The following is a 24,735-nucleotide window of genomic DNA, read 5'->3' as shown; positions in this document are numbered from 1 at the left end:
CCAGACAGGCAAGGCTTTGTCTTTAAAAATTAGCCTGACTTCAGATTCACCATGGGTCACACAGCATGAAATCCTTAAAAGAATTACACTGATAGTGACTATACTTGCTGGGAGCTCGCATTAAGATGCACGTGAGTTCAGAGCTTGTGGACAAAAGGAATTGTTAATTAAAATAAGGTAGTTATTGCACACAGAGATTAATCACTATTGTTGTGTGTGTGGAGGCATGGGTAGTTTATGACGGATAAGAAAAGAAGAGTGGCCTTTGAGATCCACGTCCAGACAGGGAACAACCACGGACCTGACAGGAAGGCTTTGGGAGGATGTTGGGATCCAGCGGGCATGTAACTGATAGGAGAGAAAAACTGAAATGAATTTCAGGTGCAGTGTCCCAGATGTGGCCCAGGCCACTGACCACGGGTGGCATGGAATCTTGACTCTGGCTGCCATCTTGGGGCCATGTCCTTTTGGACTCTGAGTTTCTGAGACTGACACTTCATTTTTCCTCCATGTGCTCCTCTGATGGCACAGTGGTAAAGAATCTGCCTGCCAATACAGGAGACTTGGGTTCAATCCCTGGGTTGGGAAGATCCCCTGGAGAAGGAAATGGCAACCCATTCCAGTATTCTTGCCTGGAAAGTCCCATGGATAGAGGAGCCTGGTGGACTATAGCCCATGGGGTCACAAAGAGTTGGACATGACTGAGTGACTGAATCCAAGCATGTATTCCTCAGAATTTTATAGGCTCCCTCCCATCCACCCACTCCACCCTAACACCCTGCCTTATCAAGTTCGGAGAAGCATTCTGTGCTGTAAAATTTGCTGGCATCATGTCTCTTATTCAAATGTACAAGATCACTTGAGATAAAGCCTCAGATTTTATGAATTACTTGTGATGACCAAACATCCCCATGTATGTTTCCTGGGACTCTTATCACAGATCACAACTGTGATAAACTTCTATAGCAACTTTGCTATCTATTCTGTGTCTTTGGTTGAAAATAAGAGCTTTGGCTTTTGCTTAAGTTTTGAATGCTTATCACCTTGTGCATTCACTCACAAATAGAGAAATTTGAATAACTGAGTTCTCCATCTCAAACCTCATTGCCAGGCAAGATTTACTCGGTGCTCTGATACAACTAGAATGGGCAGCAAATGCATGCATGTAAAATCACAGAATTTCAAAGCATCAGAACTAAGACTAAATAACCTTCCCAAGGCTAATGAGATTAGTTACTCTAAGAGGGTTTCTAACTGGATTTGTATTTTATTGTTCCCTGTGAGTTCCATAGAGCTTGTTCAGTCAAGCTTTCAAAGGCTAAATCCACCTTCCTGTTTTTGTAAATAAAGTTTTATTGGAATACAGTCATGCCCATTAATTGATGTATCATCTTTGGCTGCTTTCATGCTTCAACAGTAGATGACTTTGTGCAGGTTGGACAGAAACTGTATGTCCTGCAAGGCTTAAAACATGTATGAAGTGAACCTTTACAGAAAAAGTTTGCTGGCCCCTGGTCTAGAGGATCATAAATGTCTAGTTCACTTCAAGTTGGTTTTGCTTAGCAGCACTGGGAAAAATTTCTGTGTCCCCCACCCCCTCACTTCCTCCCTTCCTTCTTTAGTAAGGACTAAGAGGGGTTTAGAGACGGAGCAATTTGGGATGAGCTATGAAATAATTGATTTCACAGGTTTAGAGGCAAGTTCTTTTATATCAAAGCTGGTGGTATATTCTGCATCCAGTTCTCAAATTTTATGAATAAAAAAGTAATGATATGCTTCAAACATATAGTAAAGTACAAAAAATAATATAGCTAATACTACCACCAAGATTCTATAGATCTAAATAGTTTATCATTAAAAAAAAAAGAAATAAAATATAATAGTAAGGCTCATCTATAACATTTTAACCCCATTTCCTTCTTCTTAAAAGGTAAACATTATCTTGAACTTGGTATGTATTCTTCTGGTCTATTTTAAGAATATTTTTACTATAAAATATGTATTATTCATATATCCATAAGGAATATATCATGTCATTAAATTTCTGTTTCCTCACCTTTGGAACTGTAAGAAAAATATAACGATGGCATTTAAGAATATCTAGAGGGGAAAAGCACCCATAACCCTATAATTATGACACAGACATTTTCACAGTTTGACTTGGCCTATAGTGTGTGTTTTCCTTTAGAGAGCTGCATTCAGAATATGCAAGCCATTTTATGGTCATTCTCCCCCTTCTTAGTATCAAACTGTAAACATTTCCCCATATTTCCATCTTAACAATTATTTTTTAGGGGCCATGGAGCATAATTGTTGACATACAGATTTCAGCCAGCCACCTAAAAATCCTCTGGTGGATGAAAGACTCTCAACTGTGGTCGTCTTTGGGTCTAGTGATAGAAGCAAGACTGTATTAACTTTCAATGTGTAACTTTCTGTGCTATTGTTTTGGAATCATACAACATAATTATTTTATGTTAAAAAGAAGTAGACACATTTTTTTTTTTCCCATTAAAAAAAGACCTTGCTCTCTGCAGAAACTATTCCAGAAAGGAAGACATTTACCTTTGAATGTTGTGGGAAATCATTGAATTTGGAGATGGAAATCAAATCCTGGATTTTAGCCCTTGAGCAAGTCATTGAGTTTTTCTCTCTCATCTATAAAGTGGAGTCAGTTTACTTGTCCTGTTACCTTGTTTTGAGAATCAGAACAACATATGTATCTAAAAGTCCTTGGTCAACTGTAAAATCCCCTAGATATGGAGGAAAAACTATTTTTATGAAGTGGGGAAATATGTGGGCACCTAAGAGACCCCAAGACATGTCAGAGTGCCTGGGGTTAACAATAAGCTTAGCTATCATGTCCTTGGTCACACCTGCTGACTTTCAGGGTTCCAAGGGCAGAGAGAATTCATTTCTGCAGTTAAGAATGACTCATAGGAGGAAGAATTTTTCAAGGGAGGGTTTTTCCAATTCATGAGGGAGGTTTTCTTGAAATTCTTTATCTGTCCTGTTAACTGGAAACAGTGCATATTATAAGAGCAAGATTTCAATTAGCCCAACACTTCCCATAGTCTCTATAGACTTCATTTATAATGTTATCTTAGGAATTGTGTTACTTATTTGTGACTAATGATGGCAAAGCAAATATTAATGAGGGCATCATAATCCGCTATGGTGTGTTGTCATAAAGCATTACAAATTAACTATGCTGAAAAATAAACCAAGGGCATTTTAAAGGCAGGAGAAACAGCCTTGTAATCTTTTTATAGCTCATTTATGCTTATTAGCTAATTCACTGAATCTGCAGTGTGCACATTTAACAGCATTCCAATGAATGGAACCCCTCAAACTGAAATAACTTTAGTGACAGTACAGAGGCCTCAGAGGGGAGAGACTGACTTTGTGAACACTCATCACAGTTCCACATGGCCCAGAGTGCAGAGTCTAGCAGGAGTGGCCATTTCACCCTTAGCGAGGCTTTTGTGCAGCAGGGGGCTCTTTCTTCCTCTTCAGCCTTAGCTGCTCCAGAAGGCAAGGTAGAAGAGGTCTCAGACCTAGGAGGGGAATGCTTTCCTCAGCTGCAGATCTTTCCCGCTTCCAGCCACTGAAGATCACAAGCCCCGGGAGTCAGAGCTTCCCACTTTAAAGATGAGAACCCTGAGACAGGGAGAGGTGAAATGTCTTATCCAAGGTCACTCAGACCTATCCTGGCAGTATTGGGGATAAAACCCAGGTCCTCTCACCACCAACCCTAAGGGCAGAGGTCTCTTTCTAAGTCACCATCTCTCTCCCCATGTCCTGGATCAGCCTCTCTTCCTCTTCCAGGGAAGACAGTGACAGTAGGTCCCCTGGGACTAGAGAATCTGCCGGGAGCTAAGGCACTAGGTCCTCAAGAGGCCCGACTTGGGGGAAGAGGCCAGACATTAGTTGGTGTGAGATGAGCTCTCTGCCAACCAAGAGGCAGGGAATAGGAGATATGGTTGGTGGGACCGAGCCACTGGAGGCCCCGAGGAGCTGTGAGGAGGAGTAGAGGGGATGATGAGAATCAAGAGAAGATGCAAGGGCGCCCTTCCCCAGGGCCTGACCAGCTGGCCCCTTACATGCTCTGAAATGTGTTCAGTTTTATGCAATAAAACAGTCCTTGCACTGCATCTAGGGAAAGCCTAGTTCTTTTGCATCTAGAGATTTGAAGACAAAAGGTTCACCACCATCATCCCTTAATACTGTCCTTCTGGTAGTATTTTGGAGACCACATGAACATTCATTTTGGGTGACTCCAGGGCTCTCTGTTGGTTTAACTGCACCAACCAGCCAGGTAGAAAGTTCTTTATGGGGCTAAATGAGGCAGGGAGAAAAATAACTGCATCAAGCACTAGTGAATTCAGGAGTGAAGAGGGAGTGTTTCCCCCTAAACTTACTTGAGATAATCTAGATCAACAGTCCCCAACCTTTTTGGCATCAGGGACTGGTTTTATGGAAGACAATTTTTCCATGGACTGGGGGGCAGGGGATGGTTTCAAGTTGATTCAAGTGCATTACATTTATTGTGCACTTTATTTCTAACCTAATGCCACCATTGATCTGACAGGAGGTACTGGCCCAGAGGTTGCACACCTCTGATCTAGATAAAGACATCTATCACCAAGCCTGCCACACAGGAGGTTCTTGGTGATGCTCTGGCTGTGTTTGAATCCAGATGGATCCCATCTAGACAGAGGAGATAAAATTATGGTGGTGTTTACATCTCTCTCCATTCCAGGGTGAGGGTGGTTTTCCCTCTCATAGACTCCAGCACTCACACTTGCATTTGGGAGTAGATCTGATAAACCTTTTACACTGAGGTGTAAGTGAAGGATAACAGCTCACAATAGCAGCCCACAAAGTGGGTTGTGAGGAGCCTCAAGGTGTTAATAGTTGTTCCTTGGCAAACAGAGTTCCACAGTTGAGTGAGTTTGTGAAGGGTCATTTACTACATTTCTCTCCTGGGGAGTCACAGTATACTGAAGGCTCAGAGAAGTTGTGGGTAAAGAAACTGCCTTAACTGTTTAATTCAGCATTTCACAGGCCTCTTTTACAGAATTCTTTTTTTTTTTTTTTAAATTATGGAGTATTTACTATCATCTTGAATAAAGCGTTTTGGGAAATTTAGGAATAGAGCAGTATTCTCTTTCAGGTATTCATATCCTTTTGTTTTTTCATATATATTCTTATTTTTCTATTATTTCTGTTAGTTTATTTATTTTTAATTAATTAATTATTATTTTTTGGTTGTGCTGAATGTTCATTGCTGTGTTTGGGCTTTCTCTAGTTGCAGTGAGTAGGGGCCACTCCTTGTTGCAGCCCACAGGCTTCTCATTGTGGCGGCTTCTCTCATTGCAGAGCACAGACTCTAGGCACATGGGCTTCAGTAGTTGCAGCACTCAGGCTCAGTAGTTGCTCTGTGGCTTGTGGGATCTTCTCAGACAGGGACTGAACCAGTGTCCCCTGCATTGGCAGGTGGATTCTTATCCACTGTACCACCAGGGAAGTCCTTCTTTTGTTTTTTATTTTTACTTTTATAGTGGTCAGAACACGTAGCTTGCCATCCAACCTCTTGACAAATTCTGAGTGTACAATACATATTGTTGACCAGGTGCGATGTGGGGCAGATCTTTAGAGTTTATTCCTCTTACTTAACTGAGAGATTATGCCTGTTGATTAATAACTCCACCTTCCCCCAGCCCCTAGTAACAGTCATTCTAGCCCCAGATTTTATGAGTTTGACTATTTTAGAAACCTCATATACATGGAATTGTGCACTGTTTGTCTTCCATATTTTCACCTGGGGATAAGGATATGAACCACTAATTGTGAAATTTCAGCCAAAGGTTAAGGGGTTGTGGGCCAGCGTGGGGCCCCAGAAATCGCAGGCATTGACATGACTTAGGAGTCAGTTTCTGCTAACCTCTCCAAGACCTCCTACCTGTCCCTGCAGCTGACTCACGTGCCTCAGCTGGTCTCTCTCACCCCAAACCCACCTCTCCTCTCCTTTCAGGCAGACATCTTTTCTGGGGCCATATTCATCAACTTGGCCTTGGGCCTGGATCTCTACTTAGCCATCTTTATCTTATTGGCAATCACCGCCCTTTACACAATCACAGGTGAGTTCCCTCGAATGGCTCAGCCCCAGCCCAGCTTGGGTTAGGCACTTGTGAAGGGTGAAAGGAGAGAGGAGACGTGGCTTCTCTTCTCAAGGAAGAGATCCACCCAGGAGACAGTTCGAGGAAACAGTTGTAGGTGCCCCAGAAAAATCCAGTGTTGGTGGGAATAGGAGAGAACTTGGCCTAGTCGGGAGAAGCAGAGAGGGAGGGCCAGGTGCAGAGAGATGTAGGAACAAGGGAGTGAGGAGTGGGAGTGGCAGGGCTGGGCAGGTGAGCAAGTGGATGCGTCCTGCTGGAGGAGGGGGCTCAGTGGGAAGTAGTTAAGGGTGGAGGGTGTAGGTGGGAAGACCTGACGGCTGAAGTGGGGTCACAGTGTGGGGGTATTGAAAGTCATTTGACAGAGACCTTGTGTTTGACATGACAGGGGGTGAGGGGCACTATAGGGAGGGAGGGGATAGTGACACACAGGTTTTAGAGGAAGACTCAAGATGTGACTGGAGAAGCTGGAGACATGAGTAGCCATTGGGGGCACCTTTGCAGAGCTGTGTTGCTCTACTCTGATTAGGGGCAGGCAGGGTAGGTGATGGAACTTGCTGCCAAGCTGGAGCCCCATAGTGCTGGGGACAAGTTACTCAGACAGCCTGAGAAAACAAAGAGTGGACACGCAAGTAGCCCTTTGAAATGTGCTGATTTGCTCATGTCCCCAGACATCTTGTGAGGTGTCAGCTCTTTGCTCTTCCCTTCTCCTTCTGTGGCAGATGCTTCTCCTGGCTTAAAGCATCACATCAAACTCTCCATCCTCAAATAAGGGGAAACTTTCTTTCCAAGGCCTTCCCAGCCTTTCTGTGAAAAGTGGAACATGTGGGTGGCAGACGGCTGTAACAGGACAAAAGAGGGAAGGAGGGAGGGCAGGAGGGTGACTGAGGGGTGCAGAAGACATTCAGAGGGAGAGAGTGGGAGTTGGGGAGAGGGTGAGGAAGGGAGGTGGGCCGACGGGGTGCCCTCCCACCTGAGGTCAGATGCATCACATCCTTTGCTCTTAGGGGGCCTGGCGGCTGTGATTTACACAGACACCCTGCAGACGGTGATCATGCTGCTGGGGTCTTTCATCCTGACTGGGTTTGGTAAGTGGGGCAGGGGCAGGTGGGGAGGTGGGGAGGCAGAGTTAGAGGCCACTGGCCTGGGCAGTAAACTGGGCACACTCTGCCCTCCCTGGGGGAGTGGACTGGCCTGGATTGGCCATCACTGTGGATGTGCGGGGGACACCTTCCCCAGCCCTGGAGGTCTCAGGTTGGGTCTAGCCCAGGTAATACCTGGATTCCTTGCTGCCCTCTCTACACAGTCTGGACTAATGAGCCCCAGGGAGGGCCTCTGATGTCATGGTCTTCTCTCCACAGAGAAACTGGAACAAAAAAGAAAAAAAAAAGATAAGGCTAAATATCTATCAGACTAAATATATTTAAATTCACATCTTAAATCTTGGATTGTGTCATCTACCTTTTAAAGTTAAATGTCCTTTCTTTTGTGAATTGATCATTTTCTTATTTACTTCCCTATTTGACCAAAAAAAAAAAAATCAGCAACTCTGTAGTCCCAGTCCCCCGTTTTGAAATTTTATTTGTCTTGAAATCCTAAGGACAAGACCGAAAACCCTGCAAAATAGAGGTACTTGTTATGGGAGGATATAAAAAACCATTTTATTTTTAAGGGGGCCCATGCTTTCTGGGTGTTCTGTGAAGCCTCTTATTGTCTCTCTATGCTGTGTTTTCCAAGAGCTTCCGTTTGGTTTTCCTTGGTGTCCTCAGGAGACTGGGGGAGGAGAAAGGAATGCCTTATTCCACAGGGCAGGGCCTAGAATACCTTATTCCCACAGCCAAGGTGTGGCAGAGCCCCCGACTTCCTCACCCATCCTCTTCCATCCCACCACACTGCTGGGATGGGGGGTCCTAGTCTGCGTCCAGGATCCCAAAGGCCACTGAGGATAGCAGGTGGTGAGGGGGAAAGCAGAATCTCTGAATCTGGTTCAGAACCAAGGTCTATCTTTTAATAATTCAAATACTTGCCCTTTGTAAAGAAGCTCATGGTTGGAGTACTTTCACAGGTTATTGCTTTGGACCCACACAGTAGCCCCCGATGGGGCTGGGCATTCTATGGGTGAGAAAGCTGAGGCCCAGAATGGGACGATGACTTGCCTGAGATTGCACAGTGCAAGTTCTGGCTGTGGGCTTCTCAGGCATCCACAGAAGAAATTGCTGTGAAGAGCTGAGAGTTTCAGGAAGTTGACTTTGTCACCAATGTTTTCCAGCTTTCCACAAAGTGGGAGGGTATGGTGCCTTTGTGACAAAATACATGAATGCTATTCCAACTGTGACCTCTTATGGAAACACCACCATCAAGGAAGAGTGCTACACCCCGAGGCCTGACTCCTTCCACATCTTCCGAGATCCTCTCAAGGGAGACCTGCCCTGGCCTGGGCTCATCTTTGGGCTGACCATCATCTCCTTGTGGTACTGGTGCACAGACCAGGTACCCATGCTGTTGGACCTGGGAGGAGAGAGGGTCTTCCCCAGGGTGCTGCAGAGCTTCTTGCCTTTCTTGCAGCTTGTGGGGAAGGCAGGGCAGGCTCCTGTGGTCTGAGGGCTGCTGAGTCTTGGTGATATGGGAGTGCCAGGCTGACGACCCGGAGTGGGGGTGGGAGCTGGGGTGGTCAGAACATATTGCAGGGTCTCTTGCTTACACCCCCCCTCACTGGGCTTTCCTTGGCAGGTCATTGTGCAGCGCTGCCTCTCCGCCAAAAATATGTCGCACGTGAAGGCTGGCTGCATCATGTGTGGGTACATGAAGCTGCTGCCCATGTTCCTCATGGTGATGCCAGGGATGATCAGCCGCATCCTGTTCACAGGTGACACCTTCTGCTGGACTCGCCAACCTCTCTTTCCCACTTCGAAAACCCCCATGGCTCCCTCTTCCTTTTTTCTGCCCTCTTCTTTTCTTGCCATGATTACGAAGCATTATTGTCCCCCCTGCCCCAGACACTGAGTGACTTGAGGTCACAGAACTTGTGTAATTGTGTTCCCTAGTTCTTTACGTAGACAATTATGGTTTCCCCTTTTGCAGATTCTCTGAAGTCATGACATGCCTCTAGCTAAGGCTTCTTCTAGCTAACATTTACTCATCTTTTGCTGTGTCCCCCCACACCCCCAGGTTATGGTAGTGTGTTGCTGTTCAGTTGCTAAGTCCTGTATGACTCTTTGCGACCCCATGGACTGCAACATGCCAGGCTTCCCTGTCCTTCACCATCTCCCAGAGTCTGTTCAAACTCATGTCCATTGAGTTGGTGATGCCATCCAACCATCTCATCCTTTTTCGCCCCCTTCTCCTTTTGCCTTCATTCTTACCCAGCATCAGGGTCTTTTCCAATGAGTTGACTCTTCACATCAAGTGACCAAAGTACTGGAGCTTCAGCTTCAGCATCAGTCCTTCCAATGAACATTCAGGGTTGATTTCCTTTAGGATTCACTGGTTTGATCTCCTTCCAGTCCAAGGGACTGTCAAGGCTCTTCTCCAGCACCACAGTTCAAAGGTGCTCAGCTTTCTTTATGGTCTGATTCTCACATCTGTAGCTAGCTAAAGTCTGGGGACTATTCCCTCTGCTTTCCTCCCTAAGCATTCTTCGCTTTTCCCTCCTCTGCCTAGAAGCTGTCTTTCCTCCCCAGGCAGAGCTTGGGATGGTCAGGACCAGCAGGGCAGGGGGATGGCATAGAAGGGCTTCTTGGGTGCTGCATTCTTCGTGAAACCACTTCAGGGCTGTGGGTAGGAATGTCTTGTTTGAAGTGTTGTCCTAGGTGGCACGAGTGGTAAAGAATTCTCCTGCCCAATCAGCGGACACAGGAGATGCACATTAGATCCCTGGGTTGGGAAGATCCCCTGCATAAGGAAATGGCTACCCACTGATTTTCTTGCCTGGAAAATCCCATGGACAGAGGAACCTGGTGGTCTACAGTCCATGAGGTCCCAAAGAGTCAGACATGACTGAGCACCTAGCACTCATGCCTGCTTAACAAGGTGTATCTTGGAAACATTTTTGATGTCTGCTTGCTGACATGACTCTTTATCTCTCCTCAGAGAAAGTTGCCTGCACGGTCCCCTCAGAGTGTGAGAAATATTGCGGCACCAAGGTTGGCTGTACCAACATCGCCTACCCGACCTTGGTGGTGGAGCTCATGCCCAATGGTGAGAGCTGTCCTGGCTGGCAGGGTCTCTCTTGGGAGGCTGATTGGACTTGGGCTCTATCTACATAGCTATCTGTGGGCCTTCTGGAGCAAAGCTGTTTCTGAGCCTGGGGGTCTAGGAGAGAAAGTCTCACTCCGGGGTACTCAGTATTTGAACTTGTCTTTGCTTCAGTGGGAAGGAGACCTCTGGCTTGGTTGGGCTCTGTGAGTCCTGGCACTCATCCATCAGTCAGGCATGGGAAGGATATCATCTGAAAACGTGTTAGGGGAAAAAACACAACTTTTTCATGCTCTAAGGTCTTCTGATGCTCTCCAACAGACATTAACATGAAGGTTGAACTAAATGGAATTCTACCTGGAGAATGAATTGACTCCTAGGTTTTTTCCAAGGAAAAACATGGAGAGAAGGGCAAAGAGCGATTTTAGTTCTAGAATGAGGAAGTTCAAGGTAGTGGGTAGATCAGATACAAGGGTGTGTCTCATTATAGAGAATATGGAATCCAGGAGAGTGAAGACTTACAGTCCAGAATAGTTAGTTTTGGGGTAGACCTGTGTGTTTACTCTTCATCTTCATGTTGACTAAAAATCTAATTCTGGCTTTAAGGCATGGAAATCTCTTTAGGTTAGGGGCCCCAAGAGACCAAAAATTCAAAGGTATTCATCAGGAAAATTTAGAGTAGACAACATTTTTTTTTTACTGAAAGGAAACATGAAGATCATCTAGTAAAACCTGTTCATTTTACAGTTGGGAAAATTGAGGCCTACACAAAGAAAGTGATTTTCTAAGGTCACGCAGTAACTCAGTGTCTGGTGTGGTTAACTCTGCTGAAGGTGAGAACTGAGGAATTTGTTTTTTTTTTTTTTTTTAAACCACAGACTTGATATATGACCTTGAGCAAATCGTTTGTATTCAACTTCGATAAAAATGGGAGTAATAGTTAACAATTCCACTGAAATGGGCTGCTTATTAATTAAGGTTGCAGTTAGCAAGAATCATGGCTCTTTTAGAGTTCTGGCTGGGATTCTTGCCTCTGTTGGGGTGTTTATGCTGTTTCCTTGGACCTGCAGATCCTGAGTGAGGTAGCTCTGAACACTATACCAGAGTGGATTATGCATGATAGAAAGCTGCGTGGCATGCAAGACAAAATATTGTGTCTGCACAAACCATTGCCAGTCTCTTTGGCTGGAATCTGGCCTCTGTAAACACCAGATTCCCCAGTGACTTCCCCATGCTAAATCAAATAGATATTTTCCATATGTTCCTCAGTAGCATTCAGCATTATTGACCACTCCTCTTTCTTGAGTTATTCCCTCCTCTGGGATTCTATAATACTATCCTTTCCTGTTTTCCCCTCATCCTTTCCAGCTATTCCTTTTAAGTCTCATTTGCGGATTCAGCCTTCTTCACTTAGCTGGTAAATATTACCTCACCAATCCCTCACCAAAGTCTGTCAATATTACCTCCATATATTCATCTACCTCCTCTTGTTGTCTCCATCATGCTACTCTGATATGCCATTGTCTGTTTCCTGGACTGCTGTAAAATTATGTTCAACAAATATTTGTTGAGTGAATAAATGAATGAGAGCTTGATAAGAGGTGATACAGAAAGGAGAGAGCTATATCCCAGCTTAGCAATTAACTGGTAAATCACTCTGAGCAAAGGGAAGAACTAAGACTTGAAGCCCTACAGACTAATTCCTTGAAACGGACATTTTATTCTATTACTGAAAAATGAGAGAGTTGGATGATCTTCGTAGCTCCAATAGTCTGTAGTCTACATGACAGACTCTCAAGAGGAACCATTAAAAAACCCTCCCAACAAATGACAAAATGATCGGAATAGGCAACTTTTAATTTTCTTCTTGTTAGTCTGTAGATCGAAACAAAACTATAAAATTATTTACAGATACAATACCTAGAGGATGATAGAATAGTTTTCCAAAACTCTATTAGATATATGAAAATATTTTCTCCCATTCTATGGCTGTCTTTTCACTTTCTTGAAACCTCATCTTTTGAATCCTAGTGTAAATATTTCTCCATTATCATTAATCTTTCAGATGAGAGACCTTATAAAGGCTCAGATGGAAACACATACGCACGCACGCACACACACACACACACACACACACACACACAACCATCACCACCACTACCGCCAGCAATCCAACTGGAAAGCATTTACTGCATGTACACTTTGTCCCTAGCTCTTTGTTGACTGCTGTGGACTTCCAATATAATTTAAAGACACAGTCCATTCCTTAAATGTCTAATCTCTCTGGAGAGATAAATCAAATAATATGGCATGGTGTCAGAAGGCAAAAAACCTTGAGTTGTCACAACTTTTCAAGCACAAAAGAGCTGAAATGCTGCATGTACCACTCAGAGCCTCCTTTTCTTCCAGGATTGCGAGGCCTGATGCTGTCGGTCATGCTGGCCTCTCTCATGAGCTCCCTGACCTCCATCTTCAACAGCGCCAGCACCCTCTTCACCATGGACATCTACACCAAGATCCGGAAGAAAGCATCTGAGAAAGAGCTCATGATCGCAGGAAGGTAAGTACAGTTCCCCCTGTCAAGCTCCATGAAAACTTGAATAACCAGAGAGGTTCTCTCAAGATGGGGAAGATTGGCAGATGCTGGGTAGAATGAGAATAACCACCGTGGAAGTTATATTGCTCTCAGTGGCATTTAACTTTAAATCCAAGATCATTAAAACAGTGTCCCTCTGGAACATGAAACATCAGAGATCATTTAATCTGGAGCATGAAACAACATCAGGGATCATTAATCTAACCTCAGTTTATCAGTGAACAAAATGAGGCTTGTCATACCTAAATAAGGAAGTTTGGACAGCAGCAGAGCCAGGACTGGAACCCACGGCCAACTGAGTCCTTGTCTAGGCCCTGTATACCATCCCACACTGTCTTCCTCAGGCCTGCACATTGCAACTCTCCTCTCTGGATGTCTTTTAGGCCCAGGTGCCACCAATGCCTTGACCCTTTGCTGTGGCATTTTACAGGACCATTGTGAGGGTCAGGTGATACTATGCTTGTGAATGTGCTTTGTAAAGTCTAAAACACCAGACTGTGTGCACTTGTTATTGTCAAGTGGGCTAATGGACACAACAGGATACTTGACACACTAAGTATGGATCTGTGCGCCAGGTGTGCCCATTATTTTGACTATCCATGGAGCAGAGGCTCTGGGTAGAGGACCAGCAGAAGCTCTTCTGTGTCTCTCTGTGGGGTGAAGGCAGGCCAACCTCCTCAGGGCAGGTGAAAAAGTCCCTGGGACGTCTGTCTAGGGAAAGCTTCCCAGGGAGTGCTGCCACCTCCTAAATCTCATTAGCAAGACTGGGGCAAAGGAAGGAAAGGAACATGACAGGTGACTCGCAGGCGATGAGACCCCTGGCACCCAGGGGAGGTCAGACTGGGCCAGAGTCTGCCCTCTGCTTCACAGGAAGCCTCATGGTTCCCTGACAGGGTTTTCCTCTGAAAGATGTTTACTGGCATTCTCTGTTGTGTATATGACTCAAGATGCAACATGGAAAGAAAATCATTTTGTTGCTTTGCTCAGGGCTGGATCTCTTGGCCCTGAGATTGTGTTGGGGCTCACACTTTTTGTGCATCCAATAACTGCTGCTCTGGGGTTTGTCCCTGTCTTCAATAAGCTTACAGTTACAAGAAACAATTCTACACTGTGCTGTGCTGCCTGTTAAGAGCAATCACAGGCTCAGAGAAGGGAGAGATGAGTGTACTAGTCAGTAGCTGAGCAAGACTCCTGGGGGAGGGAGACCTCAAGCTGTGTCTAAATGGTGGATAGGGTCTGAGTAAATGGGAGGCAATGGGAGGGGCACTTTATAGGGAGAAATATGTGAGCAAGAACACTACTTTGTGAAGGGTAGCTTAAGACTCTTCTGCCTTAAATTCAAGAGATAAGAGAACCATCGCCTTCTTTCTAATTAAATCAAGAGGTTAAAAGGAACCCTCCCATTTTTCCCAGGTGATTCAGTGGTAAAGAATCTCTCTACCAATGCAGAAATTCCAGGACACCCGGGTCTGATCCCTAGGTCAGGAAGATCCAATGGAGGAAGAAATGGCAACCCACTCTAGTATTCTTCCCTGGAAAACCTCAAGGGCAAAGGAACCTGGCAGGCTACAGTCTATGGGGTTGTGAAGAGTCATATATAACTGAGCATGCATCCATCTTTTCAGGACTTGAAGTGAAACTCAAAAGGAGGAGAGCTAGGGATCCCTGGTGGCTCAGATAGCAAGAGTCTTCCTGCAGTGTGGGAGACCTGAGTTCAATCCCTGGGTTAGGAAGATCCCCTGGAGAAGAAAATGGCAACCCACTTTAGTATTCTTGCCTGGAAAATCCCATGGATGGAGGAGCCTGGTGGGCTACAGTTCATAGGGTTGCAAAGAGTCGGAGACAACTGATCAACTTCACTTTAACTTTCAGAGAATTCCCAGGTGGTCCTGTGGTTAGGATTCCGTGTTCTCACTGCCAAGGGTGCAAGTTCAATCCCTGGTTGGGAAACTGAGATCCCATAAGTTATGAGGCATGGCCAAAAAAAAAAAAAAAAAAAAAAAGGAGACTGACTCCAAAGTCCTCACCTTTGTTCCTAAACACCACTGCCTCTCAAATTGGATTCTTTCCTGGTGGTTAGTAGGTCTACTTTACTATCAAAAATCAAGTGCATTTTACTTATAGGCAAAGAAGATTTTCCTGAAGGAGCAGTGCTATGTGCTTAGTCGCTCAGTCATGTCCGACTCTTTGTGACCCCATGGACTGTAACCCACCAGGCTCCTCTGTCCTTGGGGATTTTCCAGGCAAGAATACTGGAGTGAGTTGCCATGCCCTCCTTCAGGGGATCTTCCCAACCCAGGGATTGAACCCACGTTTCCCACAGTGCAGGTGGATTCTTTACTGTCTGAGCCACAAGGGAAACCTCTGAAGGAGCAGAATACAGAAGAAGAGTCTCAATGAATTTGCTAATTATTTTTCCCTGCTCTGGTCATATAAACCTTTCTATCTGTCTGTCTCTACTGTTGCTGTTGTTCAGTCACTCAGTCACATCTGACTCTTTGTGACCCTGTGGAATGTAGCCCTCCAGGCTACATGGATTTCCCATGTACATGTACATGTACATGGGATTTCCCAGGCAAGAGTACTGGAGAGTGTTGCCATTTCCTTCTCCAGGGGATCTTCCTGACCTAGGGATTGAACCTGAGTCTCCTGTATTGCAGGTAGTTTCTCTGTCTATCTATCTATAACTATTCCAGTGGAGCCATTTGTTGACACCCTGTTGTGGGGCTTAATTTCAGGTTGTTCATGCTGGTGCTGATCGGCATCAGCATCGCCTGGGTGCCCGTCGTGCAGTCGGCACAAGGCGGACAGCTCTTCGACTACATCCAGTCCATCACCAGTTACTTGGGACCACCCATCGCAGCAGTCTTCCTGCTTGCTATTTTCTGCAAGAGAGTCAATGAGCCGGTAGGTATCATGAATGTTTAGAAAAGTCATTTGGGCACAGAAATTCCCATCTGGATTTGTATATTCTCTGGAGGAATTCTACTTCCAGATATCTTGAGCAGGAATGAAGGTGCTGGTGAGGATTTATATGGAAAATCCTCCAGGGACCTTGGGACTCTCCTCCTCGCTGCAGGTTCTAAATTAATTCCCAAGTAATGATGTGTGTTTTCCATCTACTCTGGGTGATTCTGACTGTGTGGCACTCTCTGGGAAGCTTGTAACCTCTGGGCGAACAGCTCCATAGGAAGTGCTAGCACAGCCTACCTCCTGGGTTCTTCAGGGGGCTAGGTTTTCCAGCCAGCACTTCTCAGGGCCCAGTGAAGGACCAAAAAGTGATACTCCAGCCAGATAGGGATAAGGGTGAGGGGACTTTGGATCTATAAAAGGGGCTGATGGAAAAGTTCCTTTCTCCTCTTCCTCTAAGAGACCCAGTTTCTTTCCCATGTCTTCAAGGAATACAGATTAGCTCACAAGTAATTGTGTTATAACTGAATGTACCTAAATCTGGAGTCTGATGGTAATAGCAGCTGCAGGTAGAGAAATTCAAAGTATTTTTAAAGTTAACGGGGTTTTTTTTGGCACTGAGAACTTGGGTGCTATTCTAACGAAGGGCTTCCAAGGTAGCTCAGTGGTAAAGAATACACCTGCCAGGGCAGAAGATGCAGGAGACACGGGTCCAATCCCTCCATTGGGAAGATCCCCTGGAGGAGGAAATGGCAACCCAATCCAGTACCCTAGCCTGGAAAATCCCATGGACAGAGGAGCCTGGCAGGTCCATGGGGTCGAAAAAGAGTTGGTTGGACATGACTGGCCAACTAAGCACATGCAAATACCAAGTCGAGTTATTAAAAGGTGGTAAATGGAGCCATCGAAGGCCTGACGTAACTTTCCTAGTCATGTTCTCAACTCCAGTGTTCCTGTTTCAGATGGCCTGGAGCTCGTATTTCTCTCACTGTTATTCTTTTGTCTCTGTCCCCCAGTGAATGCACAGCTGTTTCCCAAATACAGTGTTCATTAACCAGGCTTTTCTTTCACAGGGAGCCTTTTGGGGATTGATCATAGGATTTTTGATCGGGGTGTCCCGTATGATCACCGAGTTTGCCTATGGAACCGGGAGCTGCATGGAGCCCAGCAACTGTCCCACGATTATCTGTGGTGTCCACTACTTGTATTTTGCCATCATCCTCTTTGTCATCACTATCATCGTCATCCTGGCCATCTCCCTCTTCACCAAGCCCATTGCAGATGTGCATGTGAGTATCCGTGTAGAAGACCGTCCTGTGCTGGTTTCATGTTCATGCTGCAGCACTCAACTTGATTGCTTTGGCTCAGTTAGAGGTCTCTTACTCTCATGACTAAAATAGGCTGTCCTTGTCTTTGGTGTCATGTAAAAGGACACATGGGCTTCCCAGATGGCTCAGTGGTAAAGAATCCAGCTGCAATGCAGGAGACCTGGGTTCGATCCCTGTGTCAGGAAGATGCCCCAGAGGAGGAAATAGCAACCCACTCGAGTATTCTTGCCTGGGAAATTTTATGGACAGAGGAGTTGGATGGGCTACAGTCCATGGTGTTGCAGAGAGTTGGACGACTTAGCAACTGAGCATGCACAGAAGGACAGGACAGGAAACATGGTTTGCCAGCAGAACAGTGTCAAGAGTGTCTTCAGCAGGTCACATTTCAGTACAAGGGACTGCTTCTCTGGATCCTGCTGCCTGGGTGATGACTCAGGAACAAGGCAATGAGATCACATGGACAGACACAGGGTTACCCCAGCTTGGATGCTTATGTCCCAGATAGGAATGCATATTTCTTGTAATAGTCTCTAGGTCATAGCTTCCAAAGGTTCCAGCAAGGGACATACCTAGTTGTAAAACTCACCACACTGAGGGAAAATCTGAAGCATGATATACCCTTTATTTTTTTTTCCCCAATGAAGCCTCCAAACAGTTGCCCATGGAATTTAAGAAATTTCAAATGGTATCAAAGTCTAATTGATTCAATACTTCAAAGATGACAGGTACTCTTCTTTAGCTCTAGATGTTGCCCTTGGTTTAGGGAATGTTCACAGCCCTCCCAGTGCAGGTGGAGATTACCAGTTGTGGGTCACTTTTTACCATAAGCAGTGTAGTCTGGTAACCCAGCACGGCTAGCATTCTTCCCTTCTCAGGTTTCCAGGGAACAGAGCTAGAGAGTTAACCCAAGATCACTTTTGTCTGAAGAGAAAGAGAAAGGCTTTTGTTGGTCCCTTTCTCATGCATACAGAAAAATAGGAATCCCTAACAGGCCTTTAACCTCACCGCCAAATTTTCAAAACTGTGACCAATCTTAATGTCAAACAAAGATTGCTTTTATAGCAGTAGAACTGCCATCATGGTTATTGGCCAACTCTGTCACAGACTCTCTTTATGTTGTATTAATTGCTTCTTGATGCCTCAGTTTTTCAAAATATTGTAGCCCCAAACTCATTTAGTTCCATGCTTCTTGAAATAAAGTAGTTTCTGGTTTCATGTCCATAGAAAGTACACCTCCAGCTCTTCCTATTCTAACTGGCTCATGAGTCTACAATTAATATGGTACAAAAATCTGATCTTACTTACACTGCTGTCTGGATAAATGGGTGCCTGGCCTTGTTTCCTACCATGAGAGCTAAAAGGAACAAATTCATTTACCATATGTAACAAGAGATCATTCATTCAAAACATTTCTATGCTCATGACAGTCTCTTAGCCTCTGAATATGCCCATATCTTAGGGGATGGTATGTGCATGTGTGTGTATGATTTATATCCACGGTCCCAACATATTCAGAGATAGTGCTGTGGATGGGAACTGTTATCTGTGTTGTTGATGGAGTTGAGAGCCACATTCCTTTTCCCTTCTCGACACACATCTCTTTGTTCTCCCAACTTTTTGGCCCAGGACACTACTTGGATCTTCCTGCTAACCTGTTCTGCTTTCTCCACAGCTCTACCGCTTGTGCTGGAGCCTGCGTAACAGCAAAGAGGAGCGTATTGACCTGGATGCAGAAGACGAGGACATTCAAGATGCCCGGGAGGATGCCTTAGAAATAGGTGATTTGTGGCTCAGAGCCTATTCCCAAGTTACTCCTCCAACCACAAGACCACCTTACTGAAGCCTTCACCAAGTGCCTTCAAAGCTCAGATCTCTCTTCTGGAGGAGAGTGAGGAGTGGAGTATGGGGTGAGATGGATAAATGGGCTTTGGGCAGTTCACTCAAGGCCTTGTCAAGGGGAGGAGGAGGATGCAGAATTGTCCCAGCTCCTCCCTTCTTGGTTTACGGTGCTCAGTGAGTAAGCACAGGTGAGATATTCACCACCCTTACTTGGTTTGGGGCTTGGCTAGGGACAGGGAAGACACTAGCCTATAAACTGAAAGCAGTTGGAACCAAAGCTATGGTCAGTTCTAGTGATATCAGGGGGATGAGATGGAGGTTCTTAGGGTATTGTGTCTTGCTGGCTTAACATATCATGTTTAAAATATCAGATTTCCCTGCAAGTCCACTAAGATAATGCTTGTTGTTATTTGTTGTTCAGTCACTAAGTGGTTTCTGACTCTTTGTGACCCCATGGACTGCAGCCCACAAGGCTTCCCTGCCCTCACTCTCCCCTGGAGTTTGCTCAAACTCATGTCCATTGAGTTGGTGATGCCATCCAATAATTTCATCATCTGCCACACTCTTCTCTTTTTGCCTTCAATCTTCCCCAGCATCAGGGTCTTTCCAATAAATCAGCTCTTCATATCAGGTGGCCAAAGTATTGGAGTTTCAGCTTCAGCACCAGTCCTTCCAATGAACATTCAGGGTTGATTTTGTTTAGGGTTGACTGATTTGATCTCCTTGCTGTCCAAGGGACTCTCAAGAGTCTTCTCTGGCACCACCATTCGAAAGCATCAATTCTTCAGAGCTCTAAGATAATGCTTAGTCAATGCTTAGAGATTTATCCTGATCATGGAGCAGTGTCTTCCTCAATTTCTGTGTCGGAGCTTTTTCTCCCTACATGGGAGGGGTGCACACATGGAGGTTGGTCGTGGTGATGTGTGGTGTGCAGAGGTGTGGGAGCACAAGGTCATGTGTGATTTACTGGTCCTGGGCTGGAGAGGGGAGGGCAGTGGTCTCTGACCATGGTGCTGAAAACACAGTGGGCTTGATTTCATATTTAGTGAGTCACAAACCTGGGATTCTAATCCAGGTCTGCTCACCTTTAATGCCACACCTGGGTTCAGAGCACAGGTGGCCACATCTGTTTTCCCTTATGTGTCTTGATTGGTGATCATCCGTTGAACAAGGTTAGAGTGGGTGGTCTCTGTTCCGGGTAGTATTTTGTCCAACATTTTTATTTTCTGTTGTACCTCCTTCCTAAGGAGCACAGAATTAGTTCCCTTGGTGGGCATCCACTTTTAGTGTCAAGGTCAGTTGAATGGTTTGACTCAGCAGTATCAGATCTTAAGCTCACTTGCTGCTCACTTGCTCACTTGCTGCTTACTTGTTGCTCACTTGCTGCTCACTTGTTGCTCACTTGCTGCTCACTTGCTGCTCACTTGCTGCCCTGGATCAGGGACTGAAAAGACCAATCCTTGCCACATGGCTGGATCTGTTGTGAAGCCTTGGATTTCCAGGTGCAGTCAATACATTCTTGAGTCATGCCAAACTCATTGCTTTCAGCGATGTAGCAAACAGATATGGGTTTCTCTGGTTGAGAGGTGGGTTTTCCACATTCTTCACATGTCACAGTCCCCCAGTCAATGGTTAACATTTCTCTCTCATAAGCTATTATTTCTTGTTTGATTCTGAGTGTCCTAAATCAAAATGTATTTCCTTTGGGCCCAACAGAAGTAAAATATACCACCACAGTATATTATATAGACTCCAACTATTAACATCATCTTATAATTAATTACATTTATCCAAACATTAATTTGTACCATTTTTATTCCTGCAAACAAGAAAATTGGGAGCTGTGTGCAAAGTGGCAGATGTATCATGGCCTGATATCTCCTCTGGAAATCTTTTCTACTGCCTCCTGCTTCTGTATCCAACAGTCCTTTTATTCCTTTCCCCAGACACAGAAACTTCTGAGGAGAAAAAAGGATGCTTCAAGCGGGCCTATGACCTGTTCTGTGGCCTGGACCAGCAGAAAGGCCCCAAAATGACGAAGGAAGAAGAGGCAGCCATGAAGCTGAAGATGACAGACACCTCGGAGAACCGTTTGTGGAGGATGGTAGTGAACATCAATGGCATCATTCTGTTGGCCGTGGCTGTCTTCTGCCACGCCTACTTTGCCTGAGTCCTGCTTTCTGCTGCAGGCTGTGCTTGTGGAGGCTGGAGTCTTCACTCTGTCTCTCTTTGGTCCCATTCAGTGGTGTTAAAGGGACACCAGCCAGTTGTAAACTCTGCCCTGTCGATAAGTGTGTACATTTGTAATTACAGGCTAGCTGGAGAAAAATCACTGATTTGCTGTTAACTTATATATTTGAGGCCAGTGTGGTACAGTCATCTGTACATATCAGAGCTGCAGAAGGAAATTCCCCTCAGTCCAGTGTCTAGGAAAAGGCAGACTAAGATACAGAAGCCCCGTGATGTCTGATGCAAGTTTTTCTCAGGTAGATTCAGCATGTTAACATTGTTTGTGATCCTTAAATATTGCTTAAAGAGTTGTGGTCCCCTGACTACTACCACTTTCTCTATCTAACCTCCCCCCTCATTTTTTTTTTTTGAAAGAAAGCATCACCCTACCTCATGAAATCCTTGTCAAGTTTTCCTGGCACAAGAAAAATCAATCTGATAAATTGATGAACACATTGAACCTGAGGATGGAAGCTCGATGGGGTCTGTGTCCTGGGTGTTTGCTCTTTGAAGGAGAGGCCTGGACATGGCAGTACTGGTGCCAATAAAAGGGATCCAGGCACCAGCCTTGGGCCAGAGGGGAAAGCAGATAATCTTGAGTCAAGGGGGTTTTCTGGCTTTCTTGAAAAATGTTCATTGTCAGTTCCTTGTGTTTGAGATTTCATTTATTTGGCATTTCCTGTGCCTGGACTATCTTAGCCACTCAGTAATGTTTGTGGACTGAATGGATGACATGTGTATTTGTTAATAAATGCTTGTTTTCTTTTTGGGCTTTCCTGGTGGCTTAGATGACAAAGAGTCTGCCTGCAGTGCAGGAGACCTGGGTTTGATCCCTGGGTCGGGAAGATCCCCTGGAGAAGGAAATGGCAACCCACTCCAGTATTCTTGCCTGGAGAATCCCATGGACAGAGGAGCCTGGAGGGCTACAGTCCATGGGGTTACAAAGAGTTGCACGTGACTGAGTGACTTCACTTTTCTTTTTGGTTAACCTTATGGCTGCACAGAGTACACTCTCTGGTGACTATAATGAATCGGGGTGCATTTTCCAGAGGCTCCGCTTCCTCGTGGTGCTGATGTAACTGATTCTGTGGGGGCTTAGTAATTGACTCTGTGTCACATAAAGAGCAAACATGCCTCTGGCGGCACTTGTCATCTCAGAGCAGCCGCACTCTCCTAAAACACTGATACTTTTAGCCCAAGATCCTCCTCCCTATGAGTTCAGGTGGCCACAGCTCTTTTCCCTTATGTGTCTTGATTGGTGATCAACCATTGAACAAGGTTAGAGTGGGTGGTCTCTGTTCCAGGTAGTATTTTGTCCAACATTTTTATTTTCTGTTGTACCTCCTTCCTAAGGAGAAATTTTAAAAATTAAATTTAAATTTGATTAATCCTTTTAGTTCCACCTGTGAAATCTAATCATTTTGTAATATAATTCTGTGGAAGTCATGTGGTTTGTATTGACTGATTTGAGACTAGCTTAGCAAATAGGTGGGATCTGAGGTAGTAGTTCCTGGGGTTTAAAAATGGCTCAACAGGTAAAGAATGGCTTGTTCTTATGAAAGGAAATGAAAATATTTGATGTGCCCTCATATTTCCCTTAAGCCATGCAGAGAAGAGGGAAGAGTGGAAAATTTCACATAGCTAGTATTACTCAGAGTACTCAGCTTTGTGGGGAGTTTGTGATATTTTTGAGCTCAGAGAAGATAAAGAATGATGACTGAAAGCTGGTGGACTGAGCAGGCATTCAGTATCTAGATGTCCTAGATTCTGTTTCTGACCTTGCCAATGATTCACTGTGTATATTGTGGTAAATTATTTTTTTCTCAACTGTGTATTTTTCTTTTTGAAAAAATGAGGACCTTGGTGCTTATAGCATATACCTACCTCCTCTAGGTGTGACAAGGTCACTTTGAAAAGTGGATGAGTGAAAAGAGGATGGCATCTTTCTTACATACATGAAGAATGCCAACAGATGTTATATTAAGCTGCATTTAGTCCTTTTCATTAAAATTTATTACTTTGGTAAAAAAAATAAAAACACTGAAAAGCCATGATGTCTTGATTTCCTGTTTTCTAGCCATTCTAGATAAATACTGACCATGTCTGTGGTGAGAATTAGTTGGCATGAGATATGGATTAGGAAGCAGAAGCCAGGAAAGTTAATAGAATCTAGCAACTTGAACAAGTTAACTACATGTAGCAAAGTTTGGAGAGGATTTCAACTTCAAAACCTCTAGTGAAAACGAGGTGAGTAACTCTACCTTCAATGCACAGTGTTCCATGAGAACCGCTTTGGTAACCAGGTCCCAGTAAGTGATAAATTGTACTAGAATGATGTCAGGGTGCAAGAAAGAGCTGTTTCTTTCCTCAGATGCAAGGCATGTGCTGTGGTGCAGAGTGATTGCTCATTAATGTTAGTTTATAGAACTGAAAAACCATGCCCTGTCAGGAAAAAAGCTTCTTTACATACGGAGCTTCTTTACATATGGACTGATGCTGAAGCTGAAACTCCAATGCTTTGGCCACCTGATGCAAAGAACTGACTCATTTGAAAAGACCCTGATGCTGGGAAAGATTGAAGGTGGGAGGAGAAGGGGGCAACAGAGGATGAGATGGTTGGATGGCATCACCAACTCAATGGACATCAGTTTGAGTAAACTCCGGGAGTTGGTGATGGATGGACAGGGAGGCCTGGCGTGCTGCAGTCCATGGGGGTGCAAAGAGTCGGACACGACTGAGCGACTGAACTGAACATATGGAGGACCATTTTAAAAGGAATCTCTCAAAATGAGAAGACAAAGCTCCTTCTGCGCAGAATGATGTTGGTTCTGGTGCCTTTGACAGACCTGGTAGCATTTCTTTCTTCTGTACAATTGAGTCAGGCATTGGTGTTTACATGGAAAAAAACTCTACCTTAAAAAAAAATTACTTTAAAAATTGGAGTATGATTGCTTTACAATGTTGTGTTAGTGTCTGCTGTACAACCGTGTGACTCCGCCAAGAGTGTACACGTATCCCCTCCCTCTTGAGCTTCCCTCCCACCCGACCCATCCCACCCCTCTCGGTCATCACAGGGCGCGGCACGAGCTCCCTGAGCTATACAGCATCTTCCCACGAGCTAGCTATGTTACACGGGGTTGTGTGTGTATGTCAGTGCTACTCTCAATCAAACTGCTCCCTTTGAAACTCATTAGAGCTCTCACTTTTTACTAGTACTGAAATCACCATTTCCTGAAAGATCTGCTACAGCTTGTTCTGCTTCACAAAAGCAAACCTTGGAAGAAAAACACATGTGTGCTTAGCTGGAGGAGACAGATTTTTTTTTTAACATTACCCCCAACCCAGTCCCAAAAATACTCCTTCTAACCTCCAAACTGGATTTCAGTGAACCAAGGTTTTGGAAGAGGTGCTATTGCCTTGACGGGTTGGTGGGGATGGAATTAAGGTGATGTGGGTGGTT

General features: G+C 44.9%; 1 protein-coding gene across 2 annotated transcripts in view; it reads left to right on the top strand.

Annotated features, from left to right (window-relative positions):
• The window catches only part of SLC5A1 (solute carrier family 5 member 1), a 48,736-nt gene extending 25,410 nt beyond the window's left edge, over positions 1–23,326 (top strand). The window contains exons 6-15 of one of the 2 annotated variants that reach the window (XM_061141471.1): positions 6,038–6,143; positions 7,187–7,267; positions 8,449–8,669; positions 8,910–9,045; positions 10,269–10,376; positions 12,783–12,933; positions 15,708–15,876; positions 16,953–17,168; positions 18,880–18,985; positions 20,993–23,326. In XM_061141471.1, coding sequence (XP_060997454.1) covers positions 6,038–6,143; positions 7,187–7,267; positions 8,449–8,669; positions 8,910–9,045; positions 10,269–10,376; positions 12,783–12,933; positions 15,708–15,876; positions 16,953–17,168; positions 18,880–18,985; positions 20,993–21,216 — 1,518 coding nt within the window. In that variant the 3' untranslated portion in view covers positions 21,217–23,326. The remainder of the gene's footprint in view (positions 1–6,037; positions 6,144–7,186; positions 7,268–8,448; positions 8,670–8,909; positions 9,046–10,268; positions 10,377–12,782; positions 12,934–15,707; positions 15,877–16,952; positions 17,169–18,879; positions 18,986–20,992) is intronic. The other variant, XM_061141472.1, reaches the window with a different exon arrangement.
• Positions 23,327–24,735: the final 1,409 nt, after the last annotated feature.

This window comes from Dama dama, chromosome 5 (genome assembly GCF_033118175.1).
Source record: "Dama dama isolate Ldn47 chromosome 5, ASM3311817v1, whole genome shotgun sequence".
Classification (NCBI taxonomy): Eukaryota; Metazoa; Chordata; class Mammalia; order Artiodactyla; family Cervidae; genus Dama; species Dama dama.
This window is presented reverse-complemented; position numbering and strand designations above follow the sequence as displayed.